Source organism: Pomacea canaliculata, linkage group LG12 (genome assembly GCF_003073045.1).
Source record: "Pomacea canaliculata isolate SZHN2017 linkage group LG12, ASM307304v1, whole genome shotgun sequence".
NCBI lineage: Eukaryota > Metazoa > Mollusca > Gastropoda > Architaenioglossa > Ampullariidae > Pomacea > Pomacea canaliculata.
In genome coordinates this window covers 14,045,407-14,071,607 of record NC_037601.1, presented here as the reverse complement: position 1 = coordinate 14,071,607, position 26,201 = coordinate 14,045,407, and the positions used below count along the sequence as shown (strand labels likewise).

At 44.7% G+C, this 26,201-nt stretch overlaps 1 protein-coding gene across 1 annotated transcript in view; it reads right to left on the bottom strand.

Moving 5' to 3' along the window:
- LOC112576771 overlaps positions 1 to 26,201 on the bottom strand; it is a 114,448-nt gene that overhangs the window by 1,654 nt on the left and 86,593 nt on the right. Inside the window, 1 exon segment of the mRNA XM_025259460.1 lies at positions 2 to 886. Coding sequence (XP_025115245.1) covers positions 2 to 886 — 885 coding nt within the window.

The following is a 26,201-nucleotide window of genomic DNA, read 5'->3' as shown; positions in this document are numbered from 1 at the left end:
CCCCTGTAGTGCTTAGAGGGTGCGGCTGAATCTTAAAGACCTTGCACTCCAGGTCAGCGTTGTTGGCGGACCAGTCTAGGCTGACTACCGAGCCATCGGGGAGCACGACGGAAGCCAGGTTGTTCTTGCCCATAAAGCGCACGCGCGTCGTTCGGCCTTGGCCGTCGCTGAGACTGAAAGCATACAACCCTCGGAAGGTGCCGTCGTTGGACTTGTAGCCGGAAGCCTGCAGCACCGTGCCGTTGCTAAGGTAAACTTCCAAGACCCGACTGTCGCCAGGGTGCCAGAAAGTCTTGAAGTCTCGCACAATGGTTGCGCTTGACGACCCAGGATCCGGTTTGACGTTGGTACTGCTGCTACTTCCTTCTACGGCGGACTCTGTTGGACGGGCGTTGGTCTTCCGAGGCGGAGGAGGCGGAGGCTGTGAGTTGTTCACGATGGGCGGCAACGGCGTCAGGTTCCGCCAGGTGCTGTTCGTCTTTGGCGCCGAGGACGATGACGACGAGGCATTTCCTGTCCTGTCCAGATCCGCCAACGATCCTTCGGCTGCCTGCTCCCCGCCTTTGCGCACGACACCAAAAAAGACGCCCAGACTGATACCAGCCGCCAGCAAGACGACCACCACAACCACGACCATCAGACACCAGCACGTGCTCCGCCGCCGGCGAAAGACCATCCCAGACCCTGTCATCGGCCGCGGTCTCGGTGCACCCAGCTCGTAAGCGTGGTGCTTGTACTGGTAGTGGTTAGCCGAGCCGTTGTTGCCATTGCGGAACAAAGTCCCTGTCAGGAGTCGGTCCTGCGCGGTGGCTGCCTCCCCAGGGCTTTCCACTTCCGGGGATGGGTGTGCGATGCGAAGGTTCGTCATTTCGATCTCGCTCATAATCTGGATGAGAAAAACATGATAAACAAGGTGAGAACATGTAATATTTATTCCCCACTGCTAGCAAAACAAGCATCATTATCAACATAACATTTGGCAAGCGATTCGTAAGCGGAGTTCATCACATGCATACTAATGAACGCATCTAGGATCGCCTCGCACAACTCATTAACAGATGCTGCTGTGGGTTGTCTTAAACAGCATCAACTACTGCGAATAACATATGCGGCGGGTGTCACAAACCAGTCTTTCAACAAGACTGCACCTTAGTTCCCGTCAAGATATTCACAAAACTCTGGGCGTTGCTGGGTGGCTGCCTCTTTTAATGATGAAGCATTGCTCAGAGAAAAAAAGGTCGACAAAATGTGGAGTTATTGCCCGTTACGCAATGTTTAAAAACCACCGGAAAGCGTAAATAAACTCAACTATCGCGACAACTCGACTGACTTGGCCTTCCTAGAGTATGCCGTTCTCACTCCATTTCCCTTCCAATAGATGCGAGCAAGTGCGTCCCCCACGGTTTAAAATTTGCATTCAGACACTGGGAGTTCTCTCCCTTACTTTTGAGAACTGCCCGTTCCCACGCATCAGCAATTTTGGAAAAGATGAAAAAAAAAATTGAGGAAAAGGACGCCAATGGAAGCCAGTCGCCATTTCCCGACATCTGGTTTAGTGGCAAAAGAGTTATTTTATGATTTTATCCCACTTTTTTAAAAAAGCTAACGGTTATATCTTTAAAATTATGTCAGTAAAGACCAGAATGACTTACAGGAAAACAGTGACTGTAGTAAACGGAAGTAAACATCTGAAACTGTGCCGTGAGCTTTATTATTAACAGCAATACAAAACAAGAGGCATCTGGGATCAGACAGAAGTGCAGAAAGCAAGACGAGCAGGTTGGAGGGCTACAAGCCTGTCATCGCCGCCCGTGGCACGCTTTTGACACCTGACTGCTGTCTGTGACACACTGACTTCACACGCATGCGCGTTCGTCATTCGAGCCGCTGCAGCCACGTGATGTCGACGTTGCAACTAATATGGCGCCTCGCAAAGGGCTGATAACTCTTGATGCTGGTCCCTGATGGAATGATGCAAGTCTCCAACAGTTCCAACGTCCAAGTGATGTGAACTTGAAGTCTGGTAATCTAATCGCCAGCTTTTTGTGCCACTGAACTTTTTTGTTAGTTAATCTTGACACAAACCTTGTCAAGTTTCTATATTTAGTGACAAACAAATGACATGCTACTCTCTGCTAAAGGTATTTTTCATCTATTGTGCATTATATTTTTCCCATAAAGTATGTTGTATGCCCACCCTTTTGAATGAGACCAATGGCCTGACACGTAAACCATTCGTATTCTCCCTCTCTCTCTCACACACACACCCCGAGTACGGAGATTTGTGTGAGAGAGGGAGAACAAATGTAGACAGCGCCGGAGAAAAAGAAAGAAAATGAAAAAAGGAGAGAAAGAATAAAAGAGGACTACAGAAGAGACAGAATGAGTGAGCGACAAAAGCAAGACTGGTGCCAGTCCAAACAAACACACATCTTTTGTTGGAACACCCAGGTAACCCAGTTGCTAGTTCCAAAGCCAGGCCAGCACGTTCCTCATCCACAGCTGCACAGCTGCACTGCGCAGACATCTTGAGCCGAGCCGAGCTCATGGACAGACCAACAAGTGTCTGTCACAGATGGCGCTTCTCCGACAATGACGTCAGCAGCCTTTTTACTCTTTGTTTCTGACAATACGCACTGCACATAGTGCAGGCCCCTTGCACTAGTTTGCCAGCGGATTCCAGGGGAAGCTGAATATCCTCCGCTAATGAAGCAGTGGCATTTGTACAAACAGGAGGTGAAAAACCCAGACAAAACTAAACAGCGGAAACAAAAAAAAAAAAAATTGCGTTCTTATTCAAGTGTGATCATTTTCCTCTTTTTTTATAATTTGGAGAGGAGGCGGATTCGTCAGGCGAAGTCCAAATTCTTCTTTTTTTTAAGGAGGAAACGGAAGTGAAAAATTAAAGTAAAAAAGTTGGACACAGATAATTTAGCAAAGTCCATTTTTTAATTTCTAGATTTTTGAATAAAGTTTTTTTAGAAGAACGTTTGGCGGTGACGGTAATTAGACTAGACAAGTCTGTCGGTGGGAACAGCAGGATTTCTCATAGACCGAGTTTCCTTCCAAATTTCTCTCCCTTTCGCTCCTCCAACCCCATTTCCACACATACACGAATTCCCAACGGACTGATGTAGACCAGAAACAAAGCTTCGGCCACAAATGTTAGCTTTAGATGATAGATAATAGCTACCGTAATGCAACAAGACTTATTGGCTGTCATGAGAGTTCGTTCAAACGGCGAGCAGGTACAAACAGGAGATGTAAGCCATCAGGGTGTGCAGATAAGAAGGTTCCCTCCCCTTGCTGTGGCCTTTATGCCAGGGCATCTGCCGCTTTGAAGTCCCCCTTTCTCTCTCTCTTCCTCCACATGTGTCTGTCACTCTGCCTGTCTGTCTGTCCCGAAACAGGTTCTTAGTAAGTCGGACCGCCGCTTACTGGGGAAAAAAACTTTTTCTCGCTCTCTCCTCCCTTCGGATTTTTTCTCTTCTCTGACTCCCCGTTGTCTTGCTAATATTATTTAAATAGTTAAAGAAAAATCTGTCTCTTTGAGATGTAAGAAATATATGTAAATAGCAAACTTTGGTGCTTCGCAGAACAAGGCTATTACACAAAAACATAAAATGATAAATTTTAATAAAATGTCTCAAACAAAAAAGCTTGGCAAAACGAGACAGAGACAAAGAAGTTCTAGAAAGGATGGAAAAGGGGAGGGACAGAGATAGGGTGTAAAAGAATGACGTGGCGATGAAAGGCTCACAGCGAGAAAGAGACCCACGCGCGCGCGTGTGTGTGAGAAAGAATACACCAACTTAATCTTTTTTTTAAAAAAAAAAATTTGTAACCGATTCTCGACATGTTAGTGTAACACAAGATTCCTTTCAAACAAGTTCCCTCCCGTCTCTCAAGATATGATGAGGATGAAGTTTCTGTTGCAAAGTTGAGACCGTGTCGGTGCTACATGGGCTGTGAGAAGGGTAGGGTAGAGTGAGGTAGTTCTGCGACTAAAAATAGTCCCTGGCATTCATGCGCGCGCACGTTATCACATCACGGCGCACGTACAGTGCATTTGTCTCTCATTCCCCAGCCGAAGAAAAAAATGTCCACAAACAATAAAAATGATAAAAGTACCGGACGGAAATTCGAAGAAAGGTGGCGCTTGATGGAATATGGGTCACCAAGAGAGTGCATCTCACGACTAAAAAAATGACTGATGCTTGGGGTCGTGTGCAAAAAGAGTTTCCGTGAGCGCGCGCATGTGGGCGGGGTTGTTGAGGTCAGCGACTACAGCGCCGTGTCGGATGGGTGTGGTGACGGCTGCTGCCATTCTGTTGCCAGAAGTACGACGCCCATGTCGTCGCCGTCACTGAGGACAGCCAGCAGCAGCAACAACACCAACGACAGCTCATTAGTTTTTGCAGAAACGTCGTCCATGCTGCTACCTGGAAACTGCAAGGAAGGGTAAACAGGCTTCTTTCTCTCCCTTCTTCCTCTCCGCATCTCTGATCCCTCGGTTCACGACCTCTGGCTGTCACTCCCCGCGGAACCACTAATGATGTTTAAATTGTGGTGACGTCCCCTGAACACTATAACACGGCCAACGATAAACTGATCCCCGTTCACCTCTTCAAAAATTCAGAAATCAAAACAAAACAAAATTAGAATTGTTCTCTGCACATTTCATAGTTTCACAATTCGAAGAACACACGCAAGCATTGTTTATCTGTGGAAATCCCCTGTGTGTGGTGGTCGTAAGGGTTGGGTGTGTGAGAGACAGAGAGAAGGAGAAAAGAGTAGGAGTGCAAGGGAAAAGAAAAAGTTAAAGGGTTATGATGGTGGTGGATCACTATCCACCACCATCATAACCCTTTAACTTGATCCACCACCATCATAACCCTTTAACTTTTTCTTTTCCCTTGCATCTAAATGCATGTTAAGTAGGAGAGAACTCGATGTTCTCTGTGGGGAGTTACCCACGACCCCCAAGCGCATCTCAGATCAAGCCAAACTAGTTTCCAAATCCTCTGGTTTCTGGAAGCAACTGCCTTCAGTCAATATCAGTCCGTGCCAAAAGCCTCGCGAGAACACCACGAGATGACGAGGGAAATCTCGCGAGACTTGCCGATACCGAAGACGCTGCCAAGCAGGCACTCGCGAGTGTCGTCCGGGGAGAATCGGTATCAGATGCACGGCAGCAAGCAGCCACCAGTTTACACACTGATGTCGTAATTAAGACGAAAATCGGAGCTTGCTCCATGCTTTAGGTGGCGGCTGCCTCAACCGCATGGAAAGCAAACTCTACTCACTCTCTGCCAGCGATCCGCCGGGTGATTCATGGGAGCAGACGGTGTTCACCCAGCCTTCCACGCCGGCAATGGCTAGAAAATGAGCCTGGACCAGTAATCGAGATTGGGGTGACAATGTTTGGTATTGTCCTCGTGGAACCTGAGTCAGGACATTCATAAATGCGCAAGGGTAGAGTTTTCGAACTTTTTCACATCGCAGATTTATTGCGACCGAGAAGTGGGACACTAGCACCCGCCATCGTCATTATCATTAAATGTAATTAGTTTTTCGCGAAACGAGATTTATTTTGGCTTTCTCTTTCTGTAGGCTTTTTTTTCACAGCCACAACTCCCATCGGCTATGACAGTTTATCTACCTACTACCTACCTCTACTGTTCAATAATCTTTGGTCTGCTTTCTAGCAGTTCTCCATTTGGAAAGAACTGCAAACCACTCGTCCATGGGTAACTAAATCTCTCGATTATCTACGATGGGGACGCAAATAGCCAAGTGATTAGAGTAATGGACTCCTAAATCGGATGATCGTCGGTTCGATACCCGTGTAGCGCAGGCGCACTTACCCCTATTTAACTCAGCTGTTGGTAGTCGGTACCTGATTCACAGAGGGTTGAGGGAAAGGTATAGCAACGACAGGGGGAGGGGAGGAAATGGCTCTTGCACCCTCCCCAGAGTCGTGTTTGTGTCCGACATCGAAACTCTGTGTCTCGTGTACACAGTCGGACATCGTCACTGTCGTTTCTACAGTTTGCTTAATTTCAACAACATACAAGTGACGATGTGCCAATACACCGATAATGCTGATGGCTAGGGATGGTGGTAACGAAATTAATACCTACTGCAGTTAATTAGTTTACAAGTAAACAATAATCAATAGCTTCAAATGATCAGGCAATGCGACCGCGCTTTGAACACAAACAATAGACATTTTGAAAATATCCGAATGTGTTACAGATTTGTGCTTACTTCATTCAGGCCCGATTTTTTGTCTGCCTTCCCATTTCTCCTCCACGTACCAACGTTCACAAGACCAAACAGACCTGGGCTCCTTCTTTGTTCTCACCTGCTGACGAGTACGAGTTGATAGGTGAGGTGATAGGTGAGGTGATATGCGACTGGCCGCACCTCTAGCGCTGCTTGCGAGGTTCTGTCAATGAGTTTCCGCTTGCGGTGACAGAATGGTGGGTGGGAGGGCGACCTATCGCACCCCAAACCAAGACAAGCTTACCTGAACAGGCCAGTCACCTTACCTGACTTGCCCAAAATATCACAAACGTCCCGCCTACTTTCTTTTGTGACAACCGGACTTTTACCCCCAATGGTGGGATGACACGAGTAATTCCAAAGAGGGTATGAAACATTTATACTGTTCTACACGTTGGCCTCAAGTTCGTCACGTGACTCCTACTTTGTACCACTGACTTAAAACTAGTGGCTGGACCTGCTTGAAAACGACTAGCCACTACTTTACCGTTCATAAGGCGATGATGCCCTTTGTACTAGGAATGCCCTATTAATTTATTTTTCGTAATTTGTTTGAAAACTGTCAACGCTGAGAGATTCTCTGTTTTAATGAGCTGCTGGGGTGAGGGAGAGATATCTGTAAAGTGAAGAAGTTTTCAATCTAGTCATATTCCTTGCTGACTCATATCCCTTTACAAGTGGTTAGGTTTGGCCACAGGTGGTTCAGAAAGTCTTATTACAGTATTACAGAGCGCACAAGGTCTGTTCAATAATGTTCGATCTGTGCTCATTAGATCATCCTGATCTTTTGCATTGAACTGGTAACAGGCAGACCTACATGGTCGGTTGACAATCTATGGGTCCTAGTCTTGCGTGAAGTGAGTCAAGATAAACAAAGTTCATAACTAGTGGTGTCCTCTGACCTTCATCGCGTTCATCGACGCAGTTTTCGTAGGCGAACTCGTCCAGCTCTCGACAGCACTCATACGTATTCGGGTCATTAACTGACTTAACCCACTGCTTTCAGTCGGGGCTGCTTCTGACCACATTAAAAAAAATAGAGAACATTCTGACGTCAGACTCTATAAATAGTAACGCACTCTGCTGACCGCACTGGAGAGAGTCCATGCGGCTAAAGTTAGTGTTACTATATATAGCGATGACGTTATGCCGCAATGATACAGTCGAAGGATTTGCAGACAGCAACGTACGAATACGGATGATATTGGGTTTCCACTTCGTCACAGCTGAATGAGAAAATTTCAGACTGATTGCGATTTGATCGTCTGCTCTCACGCTCTGAAAGCCACGTGAAAAGCAAACCATGGTTTCAGTTACAAATATTCGTGACAGCTGCACTCGCCTCATTGTTGCTACCGTAGTCCTACGTACAGTCATTAGTAACAACTATTAGTTAAAAAGTATTGCCATATCTTTCGAGATTGATGCCCAGTTACGGTAGGACGACCGTTAGACATTTTAAACAGGCCTCGCATTTAAAAAAACAAAGTCATTACTCATTTCTCTTTCCGTCTCACCCGCCCAACACCCTTTTCAGCAAATTGTAGCGGTCGTCAGCTGCGGGGGAGTAAGGAATGAGTTGGAAGGATTAAGAAAAATACACCTGCTTGCTTCGTCAAGGACCTAGGCCAGACACTGATGACATGCAGATGAACCTGTTATTAACAGTGAACCTAAGTGATGCAGACTCACATGCACACACTCACACTCACACACGCACACACTCACACCCTAATTGCACTGACATGAATTAGCACGCAGTATAAGAAGACGTTTCAAAAAGCGAAGCTAATCTCTTTGCCACATCACATGCGAGCTTCCGCCTCGAAATGAGTCACAGAGCCTCTCAGTTTTCGGCAAAACCTGCTTCACAAGGAGCAGTTTACTCGTTCCTAAGACTTATGTGGACATGGGAACTTGAAGTTCCTGGACTCGATGCAAAATACTACCACTAAATAAATTATTTTAAAAAATGTGATTGTTTACTATGATACCAACTGCCTGCGAATTGTCAAAAGGTTTCGTTCGTAATTGGACAGATTAAGATTGCTTTTGAACAAATTAAAACAGATGGCTTCATCTTCGTTCTTTTTAACAACTGCGAATTATCTGCACATAGATTACGCTACATAAACGGGTTGGCGCTCGCATCATTAGCCCTCTGTGGAAAGTCGCCCTTGCAGAATAGACAGAACGACACCAGTGTAGCCCCGAAAGGGACACGATTTGTTTACTAAATTAATGGGGAACATATGGTGAACATTACGATGTTACTCGGCGTGCTTTTCTCATTCTCCATGACTCGGGTTTCCCCACCTCTGTGATATTCATTGCCGCCCACACCATCACTCCCTCTTTGTGATCGACCGTCACTCGGTCAGAGAAGATAATCTCTTGGTTATCTCCCTTGCGATGACATCAGACTCAGGTTTAGGATGCTCTGTAATGTGTTAGTACATTATATGCAGCTTGTGACAACACCAGCATATGGAAAAGGGAGATGGGATGGACAATGTTCATCATGCTGTCGAGATGGTCCGAACGAGATATTACGTGAATATTGCACTCTCATATCTAAGCAAATTAAATAAAACAAATAAAGTCACAGATCGGATTCTAAATATTATTATGATAGCACAAGGTAAAAATTAAAAGACCCAGGAACAAAAATGCAGCAAATAATCTTCAGTGGAGGTTGGAGGGAATGGAGGAGTGTTAAAAAATACGATAGTCGGTTCAAATTTCAAGCAACATGCGATCGTCCCTTTTAAACGACACGAAGGGTGAATACTACAGAAACGCTGAAGAACTGGAAAAACAGAAAATCAAAAACTTTGTTTACTTCCTCTCAGCAACGCGTGCGTTTTACGGGTCTCCACCGGGAGCTCAGATGCCTCCAATGCCGCTCTCCCCCCAGAAGTCATAAATCAGATTCCGTGCAGGACAAATTGGCGGAGAGTTTTGGCTGCTTTACTGCTCTCGATATACTTAAACGGCTTTTTATCTCCCGCCCCGTGTACAGCATCTCCGGTGAAGATCAATAGGATCCTTCTAATAAAACGTGTGCTCGCCTTTACTGCTGTACTCACGAGTTTACTCTCCTCTTGTGAGTGCCCCGAGCACGCTCTTGAAGGTGAAGAGGTTAAGATGTGAGTATACGGTCCTTGTGTGCCGGCAGTGCAACGGCTAAAACGATTGTAGAGAGAGGTCCTAAGTTCAAATCTTATCTCGAGACAAACTCTTATGTGGTAAATTCGCAGGACTGACTGTCTAGGGATTTTTTTTTTCTAGGTTTCCTCCGGTCTACCTCAACCCTCATAGTGCGAAATCTCCTTTAGGTGGAAGCATTTTCCGCCAAAACAAGCAAGCAAACATCCATTTTTGTGTATGAAGCTTGCATTGTTTGTGTGCCACTATTATTATTCATGGATACAATTATTTATAGATAATATCTCTCACCTTGTTTACTTAAAACAATGGAGGAAGAAATGATAAAAAAGTGTGACTTCAGCGAAACAAGTGCGGATTAAAGTGTAATAAAACAACAAAAGTAGATACAGCATAGCAATATAAGAGTGAATAGTAATCACTAATTAACACGTTAGATAATCAATTCCAGTTTGAAGATATATTCTGCAGCCGACATTCATGCCAGTACGAGGCAAACGTCTCTCTGGTTATGATGTGTGCTTTTATAAGTTCCCTGCTGCACCTTCTCCACCCTGTAGGCCAAGCCTGAGGGTCCAGGGACAAAAAGCTGCGCGCCCTGAGGGCTCGGTCCACATTTCTTCACGCCCGCTTCCTGCTGCTGGGGCAACCACCACGTGACCTGGTGCAGCGCGTGCGACGTCACGCGACGGTCCTGCAGCCTGACACCGGAGCCTCGCACGACGGCGGGAGTGAAAAAGTGTAAAGGGGGATGGGTAAAAACAGGGATGGTTTTTTTTCCCTCCGGTTACCCACCACCACCCGCCGTCATAGCGGGAGGCAGAGAAGCTTACACAAAATGGGGTAGGCCATGTGTGGACAAGGCTCAACGTCTGTTTGCCAGGTCACGTGGCTGATGTCAAAAGGACTGTGGCCAATTACCTGAGGTCCCAGACCTACCTGCTGTTTGTCTTTTTTCTCTCTTTTTCTGTCGTGTTCGCCTGCACTGACGGACGAACGCATATATACGAGCACCGATAGACAAAGGCACAAACCTATTGACATAGGCAATGTATTTTTATTACAAAAATAGTTTTGATGGAGAAATGAAAAGCTTTATACGGTTTCTGTAAGTAATCATCCAAGCAGGAACACCAGTCATTACAGAACATCTTCGGCAGCCCTACACAAGTCGTTCTTCGCTGATTACATAGTACCTCGTCAGCAGAATTTTTTTGTTCATTGCTCGTGTCTTCCTGCTTTGCCACTCTCTCTACAGTCTGCTGCCCCCTCCCCCAACGACCTATTTTTCTACAAACATGGCCGATTTCTAACACCGACAGACCCGACTGTAAGGTCATTCACCGACTCTACTTAAAGTCATTAAAGAAGCTTTCCACGCGTGAAGAGGACGAGACTGAATTAGAACTCTGCAAATGAGTTCTGCCTGTGAGAGAAGCGCTCATTAAATAATGAACAGCCGACATGATGTAGACTGTAGAGTATGCTCTGAACATAGCTCTGTTCTTACATTTAGTGTGTTCGATTTGCATAGCCCTCCTTTAGGGCGGATTACTTCTCCATCTACGCACAGCAAGGGGGAAACGGGAGAGACCTCCCAGGGAAATGGAAATGCTTACAATATATTGAGGAAATGCTATTTGGGCTGGATGAGAGTGTAGACTCCCACCAGTCGGCATTCCAGATATGTTGCTGGAGAGGTTTTTAAAAAAAATGCCAGCAACACATTTCCGTTTAAAGACACAGTTGCCGAGTTACCGTTTATACCGCCACTAACCTCAAAGCCCACATTTCCTGCTGGGTGCGGCCACGCCCTGCAACAAGGGACGTCATCAAGTCTGGCTCTGCCACGACAACTGAGTTACCGCCCCAGACCTCATTCCCCACCTACCATGCCCACCCCCTCGTTGTCACCGGGAAGGTCTTTAAAGAAAAAGGAGTAGATGACTTTCATTTTTGCGCCGTTAAAAATAAACAACACTAACTGTATAATGTTTTCGATAAGAAAGGCAATTTCTTTGTTTTAGTGTTTATTGTTATACTAACCGACATTTTATAGCCAGTAAAAAATAAAACCCCCTTTATTCGGTTTCTTTCGGAGAGGGGTGTGGCAAAGAATTGTTGGGTCCAAACGTATGTCAGCGGTTTCCCCTTTTTCTCCGTAAACGACTGTTATAGATGTTAGTATTTAACCCTTTAAAAGCTGCGGTAGCTAAGCAGGTCACGTTTCCTACTGTTGTAATGAAAACGGTGATGGTTGTGAACTGGAGGGAAAGGGTTGAGGAAGGGGCTGAAAGAGTGTGAGAGGAAGGAAGGCGACCAAGAATGAAAGAGGAGAGAAGAGTTGGAGAGGTAGGGGGTGGCGATAGGTTGAAAGGTTGTAGTACTGAAAGACGTGCATGTGCTTTAGATAAACCCAGGAAAAACAAAGACACTGGACGGCTGACGGAGATGAAGCAGGCGGCGAGGAGAGAAGACGAGAGAAGGTTGGGCTGCTTTGATTACCAATTTCGAGGAAACACCGGAACGGTCGGAGAGAAGTGAAAGAGGAAGATGAAAAGGAAACCCAGGAAAAGGAAATGAAACATCAGAAAACATTCGGCATGGATTTGCTCCGCTTCCACCGATTACCGAGCGGTTTAGACAAAGACCGCTGGAGAGAGCTCATTCCCTGGGCATACCCCCAACTCCCTTCGCCCCTTCCCTGCAACAGTTTGGGTTTGTATGTACTTCTTGTGAGAAACTGTTACAGTGCAGGAGTGCTAAGGATGCTGGTGAAATATTTTAACACACACACAAATACTAATGTCAGCATTATGACATTTTTTTTCGGTGAAACATTTTCCTTCTTCCCTTCTTCCTCTTCTGCTTCTCTTCCTGCCAGCAAAGACCTCATACACAACAAAATCTCCGTTGCGAGCTTCTTTCAAATGCCACACTCACCGCCCTCAGGACGAGATTCCTGAAGCACAGCAGAGCCGGAGGACCCTAACCCAGTCAGAGGTAAAGTTCCTGTGTTCAGCTTTATCTGAGGAATTATCATGCACCTTGGAGCCTGACGGACGTTTGAAAGCTCGACTAAAGTGACATGAAGGCCGACTTTCATCAGCGTCTCATTTGAACAAGAGCCGGCGCAATTAGCCAGCTCGCAACTGTTTTCTTAGAACTGAATGTGGACGTGGTTCATGGCGTCAATAGGACGTTACATGTAATCGTTACAAGGACACAGAAGGGTTATTACTATATTGTCAAGAAAAAATATCGGCCATCTTTTGTTAGAGATCAGGAAGTAAAAGTGGGCGTATCAGTGCAAACGAGGTCAGATCCCGAACTCTGAGAAATTTCTAAGAGGCTTCAGCTTCAAGCCTCATCTGACCCGCTGCCACAATCTGAGAAGGGTTCTTCCTGGCCGCGGCTACCTCGGTGGTAGCTATGCACCTTCGGTCCTGGGCACCATGTGCAAGAGATTACTTTTAAATAGTCTGATATCTCGTCCGATGAAGCAGTGCAAACAACGATCGGTGCAGAATTCTGGGAATGGTTGTCTGGAAAAACACAAGAAAAGGATGCCTGCTGGTGCTGCTGAACTTTTTGCAGTTAACAGTCCTACGGAAGGCAGAGGCATCATGCAGTGCATGTAGGGTTGGAGGCCGGATATATCGGCTTTAAGGTCAGAGTTCGCGTGTTGCATTGTTTGGAAAAAGTTGCACGTGCTTAAGCTACGTAATGGTGATGTCAAGTGTAGTACGCGTACTGCTGACGTCAAGTATAGTTACACGTGCTGCTGACGTAAAGTGTACTTAAAGGTACTGCTGACGTCAAGTGTAGCTACACGTACTGCTGACGTCAAGTGTAACTATACGTAATGCTGACGTCAATTGTTGCTACTGGAGATAAAAATAAACAATATGTCCGTCGGCTGTTCTATAATTTACAAAAGAAGAGGTTTTCGTTCTGACAAGACTGTCGAAAGAAAGACATTCCTTTCTCTATGCATATTCCGTTCCAATCCTCTCTTCATCGTCTCTTTTTCCTCATATATTCCACAAGAAAGGAAGAGATGAGGCGAGTGCTTGAAAGAACGCCTATCAAGAAAATGAGCGCTGCTGCGCCGTTGGTGCATCTTCAAACACATCCCTCTAACCACCACTTCCCCCCACGTGCCACCAACCCCACCTCACCTTCTTTAGACTGCCTTTCCTGTTTGTCCTGCCTTTGTGGTCCACCATTTTGTCAGCAGTAAAATCGTGACCATCGATTTGCGTGCCCATGAAGAGTGTGATCGCATCTCGACCTACTCCGACCAGCCTTCCCCCTCCAGACTTTTTTTTTTTTTTTTTTTTTTTCTGTGAGTATCCAGAAACTGCGGGTCCTCCCTGTCAGGAACATTATTAATACATGTGGTTTCCGGGCCACGGTTTATCGACGGCAACGGCAAGACTGATGAGGCTGCCGAAGATTCTCGTCGATGCCTATCCCTCCTGCAGTATTTTATACCCTATCAGCCGCCTCCAAATATGCTTCGAGAATCTGGGAGACGCCACTACACGCAAAAGTTTTGCAAAATCCGTCGTCTTATACTTTTTTTTCTCTTTTCTTCTTTTCAACAGTTGCTGACTGAAAGTTTCAATAACTGTTTCCACAGAAACAGGAAGCAAGGCTATATGTTTTGTTAATGAGAAAATGTCACTAGAAGTGAATCCAAAGAAAGTGATTTATAGCTTATTTTATTTTCATTGGCATGCAGGCAACTTTAAAAAAGTTACGAGAGAGCAGTTTTCAAATAGTCTGAAACTTTATTTATTTTCGCACTTGCTTAAGTGGTGCAGGTGAGATCGACAAACGCTGTTCATTAGATACACGAAAACGATGTGGAACTAGTTAACCTGGTGTGCACGAAATAACCCTATTTCAAATCTATTTCTTTAAAAAGAACTGCCAGAGACAGAAGGACAAAACAAGCTTTGGGGAAATGTTAAACAAAAAACATCAACTGCTCAATCCTCAGTTCACCATTTAAATTATTATTCTGTAAATCTAACATGCATGTGTCAGGTCTAACGGTATCTTGAAAACAATTTTTTACATACAGGGCAATAGACTAAAGATTGTCACACATTGAATAGAAAGTGAACTAACAGTAACAGTAATGTGAACATAATGTAACTCATTTAATAGGTTACACCCTCTATGGTGTATTGTTTACCCTTTCAACTACCGGAAATCGCCATTTTGAGACCAAAAAGAGGATCGGAATGGGAAAGTTGGAAACTTCCTGTCAAAACTGCTTCCTTTATGGTGGAAGGGAGATATTTCTGTATGGAAATGCTTCGGCCAATCTAATTATTGATTGTTGCTTCGCAGTTTACTTGGATTATATTTGTGTAAAATATATATTAGTCTGCCATACACGTCCTAGAGAGCAGACCACAAAAAGCTAAAAAAAAATGAGTTTAGCGAGGCCATGACATCAAAGACACTATATTTAGCTTTGGGGGATGTTGACGTCAGAACTCTATATTTAGCAGTAGGCATGTTGACTTCATGACCTAACCTCACTCTAGATGCTTCCTTTCACAAAATATAAAGACAGACTGCTGAGCCATCCTTGTGTTTGTCCTGTCAACACGGATGATGCTCAACGGGGCACAGGAATTCAAATGTTACCTTAAAAAATTACCCAAGTTTTCTTTAAAATTTACCACAATTTACAGTCTAAAATTCGCAAAGCGTGAGAGAAAAGACGTTGAAAATGATAACCGATGTACGAAGGTAAGACAAAAGAGCAGTTCGAGGAGGTTTTACTAACCAAAAAGAGACTCAAGGAATCGACCACAGATGTTGCCTTGGTTTCCTGCTCATTACAGTAAGAGCAGCATGTCAGAAAAGTGTTGAAAACAGATCGCTAAAGGAAGAGAAGGTGCCTGGGGAAAGTTTTGAGACAGGTGAGAGTGGTGCAGAACGCTTTGCATGTGGGAAGAATTTGGCTGCTTCAAAAACAGAGTTAGAAAGCATGTGTCAAATCAAATTTCTCGGTAAAAGCAGCTCAAACAATGCCATACACATGTTCAACATTTAGTGTCTGGAAATCTGACTTCAGCCAGACGATCCATGTACCCACTGCCCGCAGTACCCGGTATTCCACAAGTTCATCGGCTGGATTTCATGTCGAGGCTGCAACTTACAGGCCAGATAAACCACTGATGTAAACCTGCGCGCTGTAAGATGGCACTTCATCATAAGTCATATATATATATTAATTAATGTTCACTAAAAATTGACACCTTGCTCTTCAGTTCTGAAATCAAAAAGTACGAGACGCGAAAAACATATGTTGAAACTTATATTAAAAAAAAAAAAACAAAAATCCAAAGAAAATACGACAGGTACGTGTTCCTCCCTCCCCTCCCGCAAGAGTATGTAACCATGGGGGCCCACATCGCATCTACGAAGGGCACATGAGTCACTGCACGCAGCACGGAGGCGTTCAGCTTGATCGGCAGGTCAATGGGGTTCAAACCTCAACAGGAAATCCAGGTTTTCTTGTTTACTAGATCCAGGTGAGTAACTCCCTTCGCCCTTGACAAAGGATACGAGGAGTTGGGCGTTGATGACGATTGCTTTCTACCTGAGTCATCTGTGACTTGGCGAAGTTGCGGGGGCGTCTGAGTCTTGGTTGACCTAAAGGTCATTAGGAAAAAGCGTACTTTATATACGTCTGTCGTTTACAGAGTGGGAGTCTGTTCTTTACTTAGTGTCCTTCAGTGTGTCAAAATTTACTGCGCAGTATATATGTATATTTAAAAAAAAAACAAAAAAACCCAGGGGTAAAGGTTAAAACAATCGCTTGTCACCACTGTAGTCAGCGCTGTGTTCAAATCTCGTCTGGGGACACTCTCTGCATGTAACACGTGTTAACAGGCCCCCGTGGGAGCTTTCTTCCGGATATTCCGGATTCCAACAACCAACTAAACAATGAATTATGAGAATGACTTTATTGTAAGGTTTAAACTCAAAGCCGTGCAATCCATAATACACGGCACAAACAGGTTTGAAAAAAATACTTGTTTTTTTTTTTTTTTAATGTTTAAAATTATTTCAAACTATTGTAAGAGAAGCTTTCACTTGAACTACCACTATAACGGCAGCAACAGCAGATTAGAAGGGTCAGGAAAAAGAAGAAAGTGACAAAAGCAATTTCTGGTACACTCTAAATGTAACTGATAAATAAGGAACATGAATATTGATAAATAACGAGCATAAATATTGATAAAATCTTGTGACATGAATCACGGTGTTAGCACAAAGGGTTCAATAATGCCTAGGCAAGAGTACAAGCCCTTAATATTTCCGCAGGATGGGTCAAAGGTCAAAGAGGCTAGGTGTAAGTGTACGTAGCTAAAGGGGTGTGCCTGCCCAAGATTCCTGCTCTAAGTGCGCGCGTGAAGACAAACACGTCCCATACCTTAAAGACCAACCCAAGACAAAGTTGTTGGCAGGTTATTAAAACATACCGAAATAGTGTTTCTGTTTGTTGATTGTAAAACCACACCTGTTGACAGATACCCAACATGGGGGAAAGAGGTACGAAAAGTAGGTAACGAAACAACACTAGATACAGTTTACAAAGATATTTACAAAATATTGCGTTGCCAATATAAAACTCAGCATAATGATGTCAAGAAATTTCAGACACATCTTTACGGTAGTTAACAATGTTGATTTCCAAAACATATATCTCTCATTGTTAGCTCATTCTTGGAAATTAAAGATCATGCAATAAACTAAACTCAGTTAAAAGAAAGTTTGCTCCTCTACCATGCCTTTAACCATGCTGCTGGACGGAAATGACTAAGCTCCAAGCAAATACATTGACAGACATGTGTAACACTTTCATTAGAAAAGAAAAGCTCTTATAACGGATGGAAGTTAGGCACTGTAGACAAATACAAAACATCAAAAAAAGATTACTGTTTTTTTCAGGCTCTAACTATTAACCCTTGTTGAGGTAGGAAGGCATAGCACATAGCAAAACACGGAGGTGCTAGTTTTGAGGGTTAAGACGAGTCACGTGAGAAGGGTTAACAATACTGTGAATCCCAGAAATTGAAAACAACAAAATCGATCATCAGATTAGATTTCTGCAGAGGCAGACCGCCTGGCTGACGGAACACAGTGCAAGAAGAAACACGAACACACAGGTGATTTAGGTAAAGGCAAAAGAAAGAATTCCACTTGGGAATCAAAAATATGAATAAATGAATTAATACATCAATCAATTATTTAAAGAAAGCCACACTTTAGAGATTGCCTGACAAATGCGTCCTGATCCTTTCTCCCCTTTTCTTGCGACTGGGAAGCACTCCCACAATGCACCGCTCGCTTCTGACCGTCGGCAAACCGAGTCCAAAGCGCGGTGTCAGCGCCATCTCAATGCTTTTTGATCATTCGCCTATGGTGATCTAATGGTGATTGATTCCCACCGTCCGCTGGCATCGTTCGCCCTGCCTCCAGTCTTTCATGTCTGCATCCGTGCATACATCGCAAACGCGTTTAGGCGATCCCCAACCGGGGATGGAGGTGAGAGGAGGAGGCGGGGGAAGGATGGAAGAGGGAGGCAAGCCCATCAAACCAATTTGTTCTTTACCGATCTCCTTCTTGCGAACCGTTAGTCTTCTACCCTCCTCACTCACATCCCAACATCATAACAACCTCATCCCACATCCGCCATGGCGTGGTGAGTGGAGGGGGATTATTAAGGATACGTTGAGGCTGAAATTAAACTCTTTTTACAATCCACGGTGATCGCTACAAAGCTCTGAAATATGTATGTGGAGCCCGACTGGACATGGACCCAGATGGATCCCAAAGGAAGCAGATTTACATCATGCGCAACGCTCTAATTTTTTCTTTTGACTGCGCATGCGTGTCAGGCAACTTTGCCCTTTCACTTCCCCTCACAGATCTTTGACTGGGACCTGTCGTTAAGTGACGTCAGTACAGAATACCCTTGGAACACAATTTTTTAAAAAATTAACATAGCGATTTGCAGACAAACCGAACGATATTGCAATGAACAGCATGATTCCTGTTTGCCTCATTTCCGAAAAAGGCGTTGAGAAATGGTGATACATGGATTCTGTTGAATGTGTATGAGGGCCATTTGCACACAGCTCGTGACGATCACGCGCCAGCTACTGTGGACATGAAAGCACTGTTTATTGACGCTGATAGCCAACTGACGCTCCACCCTATAATCCACCCCATCCCACCAACCCACCCACCTCTCTCCTCCCCCCAATCTTTCCCCGCAGCTAGATGGCGCTATCGTACGAAACGATGTATGGTTCCTCCTTCATAATGACCTCTTGACTCGAATCTGTCGAACTTTATCGAGAGATCAAGAGGCAGAAATTTTACGAGCTAATACCAGACTTTTGGAGCAGAAGGACCACACATCACACTGGACAGTTCCACTCCTTGCAGAAACAGAAAATAATGTTTAGGAAGTGTTGGGGAAGAGGAATAGTGGCGCGCGCACCTTCTGTCTCTGGGTTTTAAATCTTCCTGATATTGCTATCAACCACGACGGAAGCCAGCAAACTTTTAATAAAGAGAGTCGTTGTTACTCGTGTTATCGAGAAGAGTTTGCCAAACCAACCAGGATTTTTTCGAGTGCACGGACAGAAGTTAATCCTTAAGCAGAGGTTTGTAGCTCTGACCTGGACGTAAGCCTACCTCTGGAGTCAGGATAGCTGGGCATGAAAAAATAGGGAAATATAGACATAAAACCAACAAGTTTTTTTCTTAAAGGCGGTGCGAGAGGCAGGTAAGCTTTAGATATCTGTGTGTGGTGTTCGTGACCTACACTCATTTGTCACACAACCCCTACTGACACTTGACACCCATCTCTTGGCCACCCCACCGCCCTAAACCTCCTCCCCACCTAAAAAAACAAACAAACAACACACACACACCATCTCTGGCTCTGCTTTCCTGGGAAGGTGTTCGAAACCCTAGACACCATGTGGCGATCTGATCAGCTTGGAAATCGATACCCGATAGGTTCTTACATCCGGAACTGCGTATCACATTTTTTTCTCAGCCCAGACAATCTCAGAACTTCGTAGTCCCTACTTCTCACATGATGAAAGTATTATGAAATAGTTCGTCCATTCCCCAGCAGGGTCACCAACATCAGTTTGCGTCGTACATCAGATCCAGTCATCCATCAGCAAGGTTAAAGGGAAGTTAATTCTATGGAAACAGCGGGACTTCCCACACAGGACATCGTACATCATATGCAAGCCCCCAAACCATCTTCCCCACAAAAAAAAATTGTAAACTTATTTACAACGAAACGAAGAGAGGGCAAAAAAGATGGAAAAGTGGTTCTGACGGAGAAGGAACAGGCGTGGTTACAGCGGAAGAACGAAGTGATCACTTAAGGGGATAAAAAAGGTGAGGAAAATGAAAAACACTGACAGAAAGAAAAACTGTAAAAATTGCACATAAACAGCTTGACCGAGTGACACAAGAAAGGACTGGCAACATTTTGGCAAAGAATTGTTTGTTTAGATTTAAAGGCTTGCTCATGTCAAAACAGGAAATTAAGCTCGAAACTGCTTAGATAAAAACATAAATGGAATGAAGCGATGTTTATTAGTTTGTCAACGACTTTTTGTGATATCGGTTTCTCTTCCTTTTTTCGTTGAATGGGTGGGAACGAAATGCCGATTGACCTATATGCTTACTTCTGATGGCAAAGAATGTCGCAGCCAAAGGGGAGTTCAGTGAGAATTCTTTTGACAATAGTAGAAAGTTGTCTACTTTAAAAAAAAAAATCAGAGATTCCATCTCTCGAATGAGCAATTCATAAACTTATATTTGGGAACTGGTACCCAGTCATGAACAGAACAGTCTTTATGACAGTCAGGTGTGTTTGTTCTTTGACCCAACCTTTGCCCTCTTCTACTGTCGAGGTTCCAGCCATTATGGATCTGAGCAGACAAAAATTTATTTTCGTAAGCCAAAGTTCTTAAAGGAGACCTAAAAATAATTTTCTAAGTTTGACATTTGGCATTTCCTATCAAAGGTCAGCATTGCAGTCTGTCTTCGGAATGAGGCAGTTAACACTGTGTTGGAGGTTTTTTAATTTTTGTTTATTTTTAATTTTTTTACTTTTTAAGTAAATTATTTCTTCGTTATATTTGAACCCTGGTGGTTTTAAAGGTCCGACCTACCCAAATCGATGAGCTGATGTCACTGACAACCCTTGTTGGCTCTGGCCAACTGAAGGCAGGCAATCGAATCAAATAGGTTTCGTCGTCGGAGAGAGGTTTGAAAAGGTCAGGGAAATCCATCATGTCCTTTTTTGTGTGCGCCTTGCCACTACCCTTGTTCTCAGACCGCAAATTGTTTTTGCAGAACTGCGCATGTCTGGCGGAGGAATACATGAACCGGCGACCTGTCACTCAAGCGCTCCGCCAGCGGTTTTTAGTGTCAAACATTTTGAGTGACACGGGAAAGCATTCGCGCAGTTCCTCCATGCAAACAAGTTCCGACGATCTTTGCTGCGCACAGCGCAATTTTATTTAAAGGCATACTAGAGAGCTAATTTTTGTTCAGCTCTGTACACTGGAGCAACTTCCTCCCTTCCAAGCGAATTCCCGAGGTACAAGACTACAACCATCATTTACAGAAAGAATTCAAAATCGTTGACATTTGGCCAATGACACACGTGTCCATTGCTACTCTTGATGTAGAGATGTAATTGTTTTTGTGCATGATGATATTGTATTCTGTGAACGAGAGAAAAAGTTGTTATACGCTTACACTTTGGAAAATATGGTCTTGCACTGAGCTCAACCCTGACCTGCCTCGTGTACACCTTTAAGATGGCCAAGCTTCTTCGATTAGGACGCCATCGCCCCTTTGCCACTTATCAGTTTGGAGGAATATCAATTCAAATTTTTGCGCATGCATGCCTGCACTTGAGTCAACTCTACAGCGCCACATCCACCCCATCTCACTCCCTTCCTCCTCTATTCCCATCACGCACATCTCCAAAGAAAAAAGGAAACACTGCCCACGTCCATTTCCTCTGGATAAATGGCGCCCCAAGTGGAGCAACAGTTTGTGACAACAATTTTAATAGCGAATTTACAGGGGACATCTTGACAGCTGCTCACATAAACCCTTCCCCCCCCCAAATCGAAGATTATGAAGCAGCTGGTTATCGATGACTCGAGGAGGAACTGATAAGTGGTCCACGACAACACAAAGGTTCGTTACTTGGCTACCACATCAACTGTATTAAATGCCAGCAATGAGATGAAATGCTATTTACTCTACAACCTTTACAAAAATTAATATTTATAAATAACTTATTCATAAAAAATGACATCTCTTCATCGGGACTAAAAAATAATCGTCCTGTCCATAAAGAACGCCAGATTTTTATTTTATTTTATTTTTTTATTTATTTATTTATTTTTTTTTGAGAGTGGAAAGTTGCCTGTTCATGCTAGCAGTTGTTCTCTCACAGGTCCTTGGGTACCGTGTTCTTTATTTTATATTGGCATGTTCTTTTTGAAACAAAAGAACATACGACATAGACCGTGAAAGTTTACTGATGGCTATAAAAACAATTTCAACTGGTTTCAGTAAAATATACAATGGTCATCGGCTGTTTCACAGTTCAGTAATCTGTGATGTGGCCGGATAAGCACATCAAAGGTAAGTAAACAGTGAGTGCGTGTGTGGGTGTGTGCTGTTACTTTACCACCGCAAAGTGAGGTTTGCTTGTGTGTCCAATATACAGTCTCTGGCCGGATTGGCTTTCCCTTTGCTTGCTTTGATCTTACCGGGGTGCGTGCCTGGGTGTATCGCAATGAAAGAGCGGATTCCAGCAATTTGCATGGACATGAAAACGCTAGCGAGTCGGATTTTGCTTGATAATAAACCGAGCCAACAAGACACCATTACTCGCATAAGCATTCTCTTCCATCCTTTTTTTTCTCTCTCTCTTTCTCTCAAGCAGACGATACGTGTTCTTTCTCTCCCCGCTCCTCTCTCTTTCACTGACAACACACGCTTACACCTCACAGTCAGATTAATGCCGATGTTATTGCCATCTTGATGAATGTCTGTTCCCGCACAACCATATTGTCTCGCCACAGACAATCCAAACAGGCGGCAGAACTCTCTAGTCATGGAATCTCTGGACGTCTGATTACAATAACTGTATGAGAAGCGCGCCCACGTCGTGACCACGGTGATCCCACCATGTCAAACAACACCGCAAAAGTCATGTGATGAATATATTCGTTTCCCAACCTGTCTCAAGACTTCTAGCTACCAGCTCCTGAAAAAAAAAAAATGCCAATAAAACCTTAGCATCTTCTCAGAACTCAGTTGGCAAACACTACTCCATCGTGAGAAAGCCGATCTATTACACAAGAGTGTCAGAGCGACAAAGGGACCAGGGTTTTTCCACCGTCGGTTGACAACCGTCCAGCAAAGTTTGCACGAGAGCGCAAATCGATCAACTGTTACTCTCCCTCCCTTCCCCATCCCCACCAAACATCACTACCAGCTTGCATTTCTGCTTTGCATGCCCTCTCTCCACCCATACCTCTTTTCACTTCTTTGTTGCTAAGCAATAAGACTGTTTACCACTAGTTCGCGCAGGTGGGAGGGAACAAAATAGCTGCGGCCGACTGACTTCAATCACAACAGGCCACCGAGGGGACAGAGAGTAGGAAGCTGTTAGTGCACGCCAGCCAAATGCCCCCGACACAGGTCACCGGAAGTTGGCAGCGCCCTCTTCTTGGTCCGTGCGAGATCAAAGGGAAGTAATGGTCCGGTTGGTCGAGAGCCTGGCATTAACACTTGAGATCGTTCACACTTGCTTTCCGCCATAAACCTGACGTGGAGGTCGGGAGCTCTTCCCCTCACCTTTCCCCCCGTCTTGTCTGGGTTATGGCTGTCCTTGGGGAGTGGCGACCAAGGTTCGAGTGAAGGCGAGTAGACGTTGCAAGTAGGTGACAAGCAGACAAGATCTCAGAGGTCACTGGCCGGTCGCTGGTGATGTCATCAGATGAGTCTCGTTCTCTTTTGTGGAGGGGGATCCAGTTGTGACGGTTGACCGACCGTTGACAGGCGGGAAGGTGCTAAAGTGCCTGAGGTCGCATGGCCTTTGTCTGCATAGATAGGATCGAGCGGACAACGCAGAGCTTGGGAACCACCTACAGTCAGCGGACAATAGTCTTTACTACTGACGCCCGCTGATGCGTTTCATAGCATAGAATCACCGTATCTACCTCTCCTGCCAACCCTGACAAATCAACTGCTGTTTTGGTAGAAGAAACTGTTTTAAAGCGAAGGTCCGAGGACAATGGAGGCTTTGAACCGACTGCCTTTCTATTTCTAAGATGAAAGCGGTAACTTACTCATATATAAAGTATCACAAAATATATTCCGATCAAGAAGAGGCACGAGAAATATTAATGGTTTTTTTTTTCGACCTGGATCGCGGAGAAAAAGAAAAAAGGTTGAGTGTTTCTAAAAATAGCGTCACCTGCATGAGCTGAATTCGAAGAGGAAAGATTCAATCATCGGTCAAAGTGCAATTGCTGAATGTTGCTCTTCGACACTCGGATCTCTGCTTTCCTGCTTTTTTCTTATCTCTTCTGACCTTCTCACTTTGTAAAACCGAAACAAACAATTAGCGCCTGAAGCAAGATGGAGCGTGTTGTATTATGGAGCGACTATATAATGTCAGACCTTTGCCGGATAGATAACTACATGAAGTTCTCTCTGGTTAGTCATTTGATCTCATGGGAAGGTACACTAGCCCAACACGACAACAAAAAGGTGACAGAACAGAGTAGTTTTTTTTTCATTGCGCAACATGTTTGTCACGCGACAAGTCTCATCGCCTTTATACCTCCCCACCCCCATGGTATACCCCTGTCGTCGAGGCCCGATACCTGAATCAAAAGCAACAGTCAGTGTATGTGGGGTGGGGGAGAAAAATTGTTGTCGCCTCATTGCCGGGTTTATTAAACGCGCCTCGCCTCTGTTCGTTGTGTGTGGTCTGGGTGGGCCGAGTGCGTCATCAGCTTACTCCATTGAGGAGTCCCGGCGGAAGTGAGCTTACCTCCTTGTATTCCGGGTCAACAGTCAACCCGAACTTCTTGAACTCGCGTCTCTACACTCAGGTACTCCAGATACACTGTCAGATACGAGTCTCATATAGCGGGAAACCCGTTAATACATGTGATGTGTTTATGTGACCAAAAGAAAAAAAAAATTCAAACTAATGAGATGTATTGAAAATTGTATCGATGGCGATGATAACCTTTATGATTTATATAAAGACGAGAATAGCACTGATGGAAACATCCCGCAGTCACAAACACAGGTATTTCATGAACAGCATGTAAATAAAACAATAAAGAACGCGATTCGGAATGGCTCTGTTTTTAAGATCGAGGGTGGAAAACATGTTTTTTACCGGCCGGTGAAGGCGATAATCTCTGTCTTGTGTACTAGAGAACAGGTGTGCCCACCAAAGGCCCACAAAGCTCATTGCGTTCTTGACGAGCGCACCCGTTGCGGCACGACTCACCTGTATAAACCCTGTCCCACTAGTGTTCAGCGTAGATCATCAGAAAAGCACCTGCACGTAGAATCCCCTCACAAGAGAAGATAATTCATGTCAACAAGGAAAGACAATCCCCAGATATTAAAGTGATCGAGCAGCGACAAGGATCTATCTCCTCATTATCTCTCCCCGACAAGGATCTGTCCACCATTATCTCTCGACACAGCGGTTGTTCTGAAGACACTGCGCTCTTTTTCTTTCTTTTTTTTTTTCTCTCTCTCTCCACAGTTTATTTGGGCTGCAAACCCTTCCCCTCAAGTGCGTGGATCCGCAATGCACTGAGAATTACTAGTTATCTATGACGAGCGCAATTGATACACGCGCTGACAACGACTAGCGAGATACGAGAATAATGGGAAGAGCTTTGAAAAGAGGAACAAGTCTGTGGAGAGAGTAACGACGGAAAGAAAGGGGTGGAGAGAAAGGGGTGGAGGTATAAGTCGAGAAACCGCTTCGCGTGTATATGTGAGTGTTGCTGGCTCCTTCTTTGAGGAATTCATCCACAAGCCGGAAGCTGGTTTTACAGTCGCGAGCAGATAACGATGCACACGCCAAGAGACAGGATGCAGGCAGCTCGATTGCTGAGTGATTTGTACACGAGAGAAAATGAGACGCAAGTTCGCTCCCCGCCCCCCGCCCATCTTTTTTTAAAATGTGTAAAATGATTTATGCGTTTCGCAGACAGGAGAGCTCTTTGGCTACAAGAAGGAACCGCACGCGCCGCAGTCCCAGGACGCAGGACGCACCTAAAGATGAGGGGAGCGATAAATGAAGATGTGGAGATGAAAGAGTGGAAAACAAGTTTGAAGATACTGGCGCAGCAGGTGAGGGCGGGGGTCAAAGTTGAGAGTGCCAGCACACGTGCGCTGTCTGTGTGTGTGTGTACAGAAAATTGCTTGAAAAAGCGATTCTTTAAATTGTCTTTATAAGTCTGCATCCGCCCAACACTTTTATGACAGCACTCGTGAGTGAACATTCATTAAAGAAACATCTACAGATATATGTCATTTGATCCGAAGGTAAATGCCGAAATATGACCTGCCATACCTGGGACACACTTTGCCGAAGCGGATGT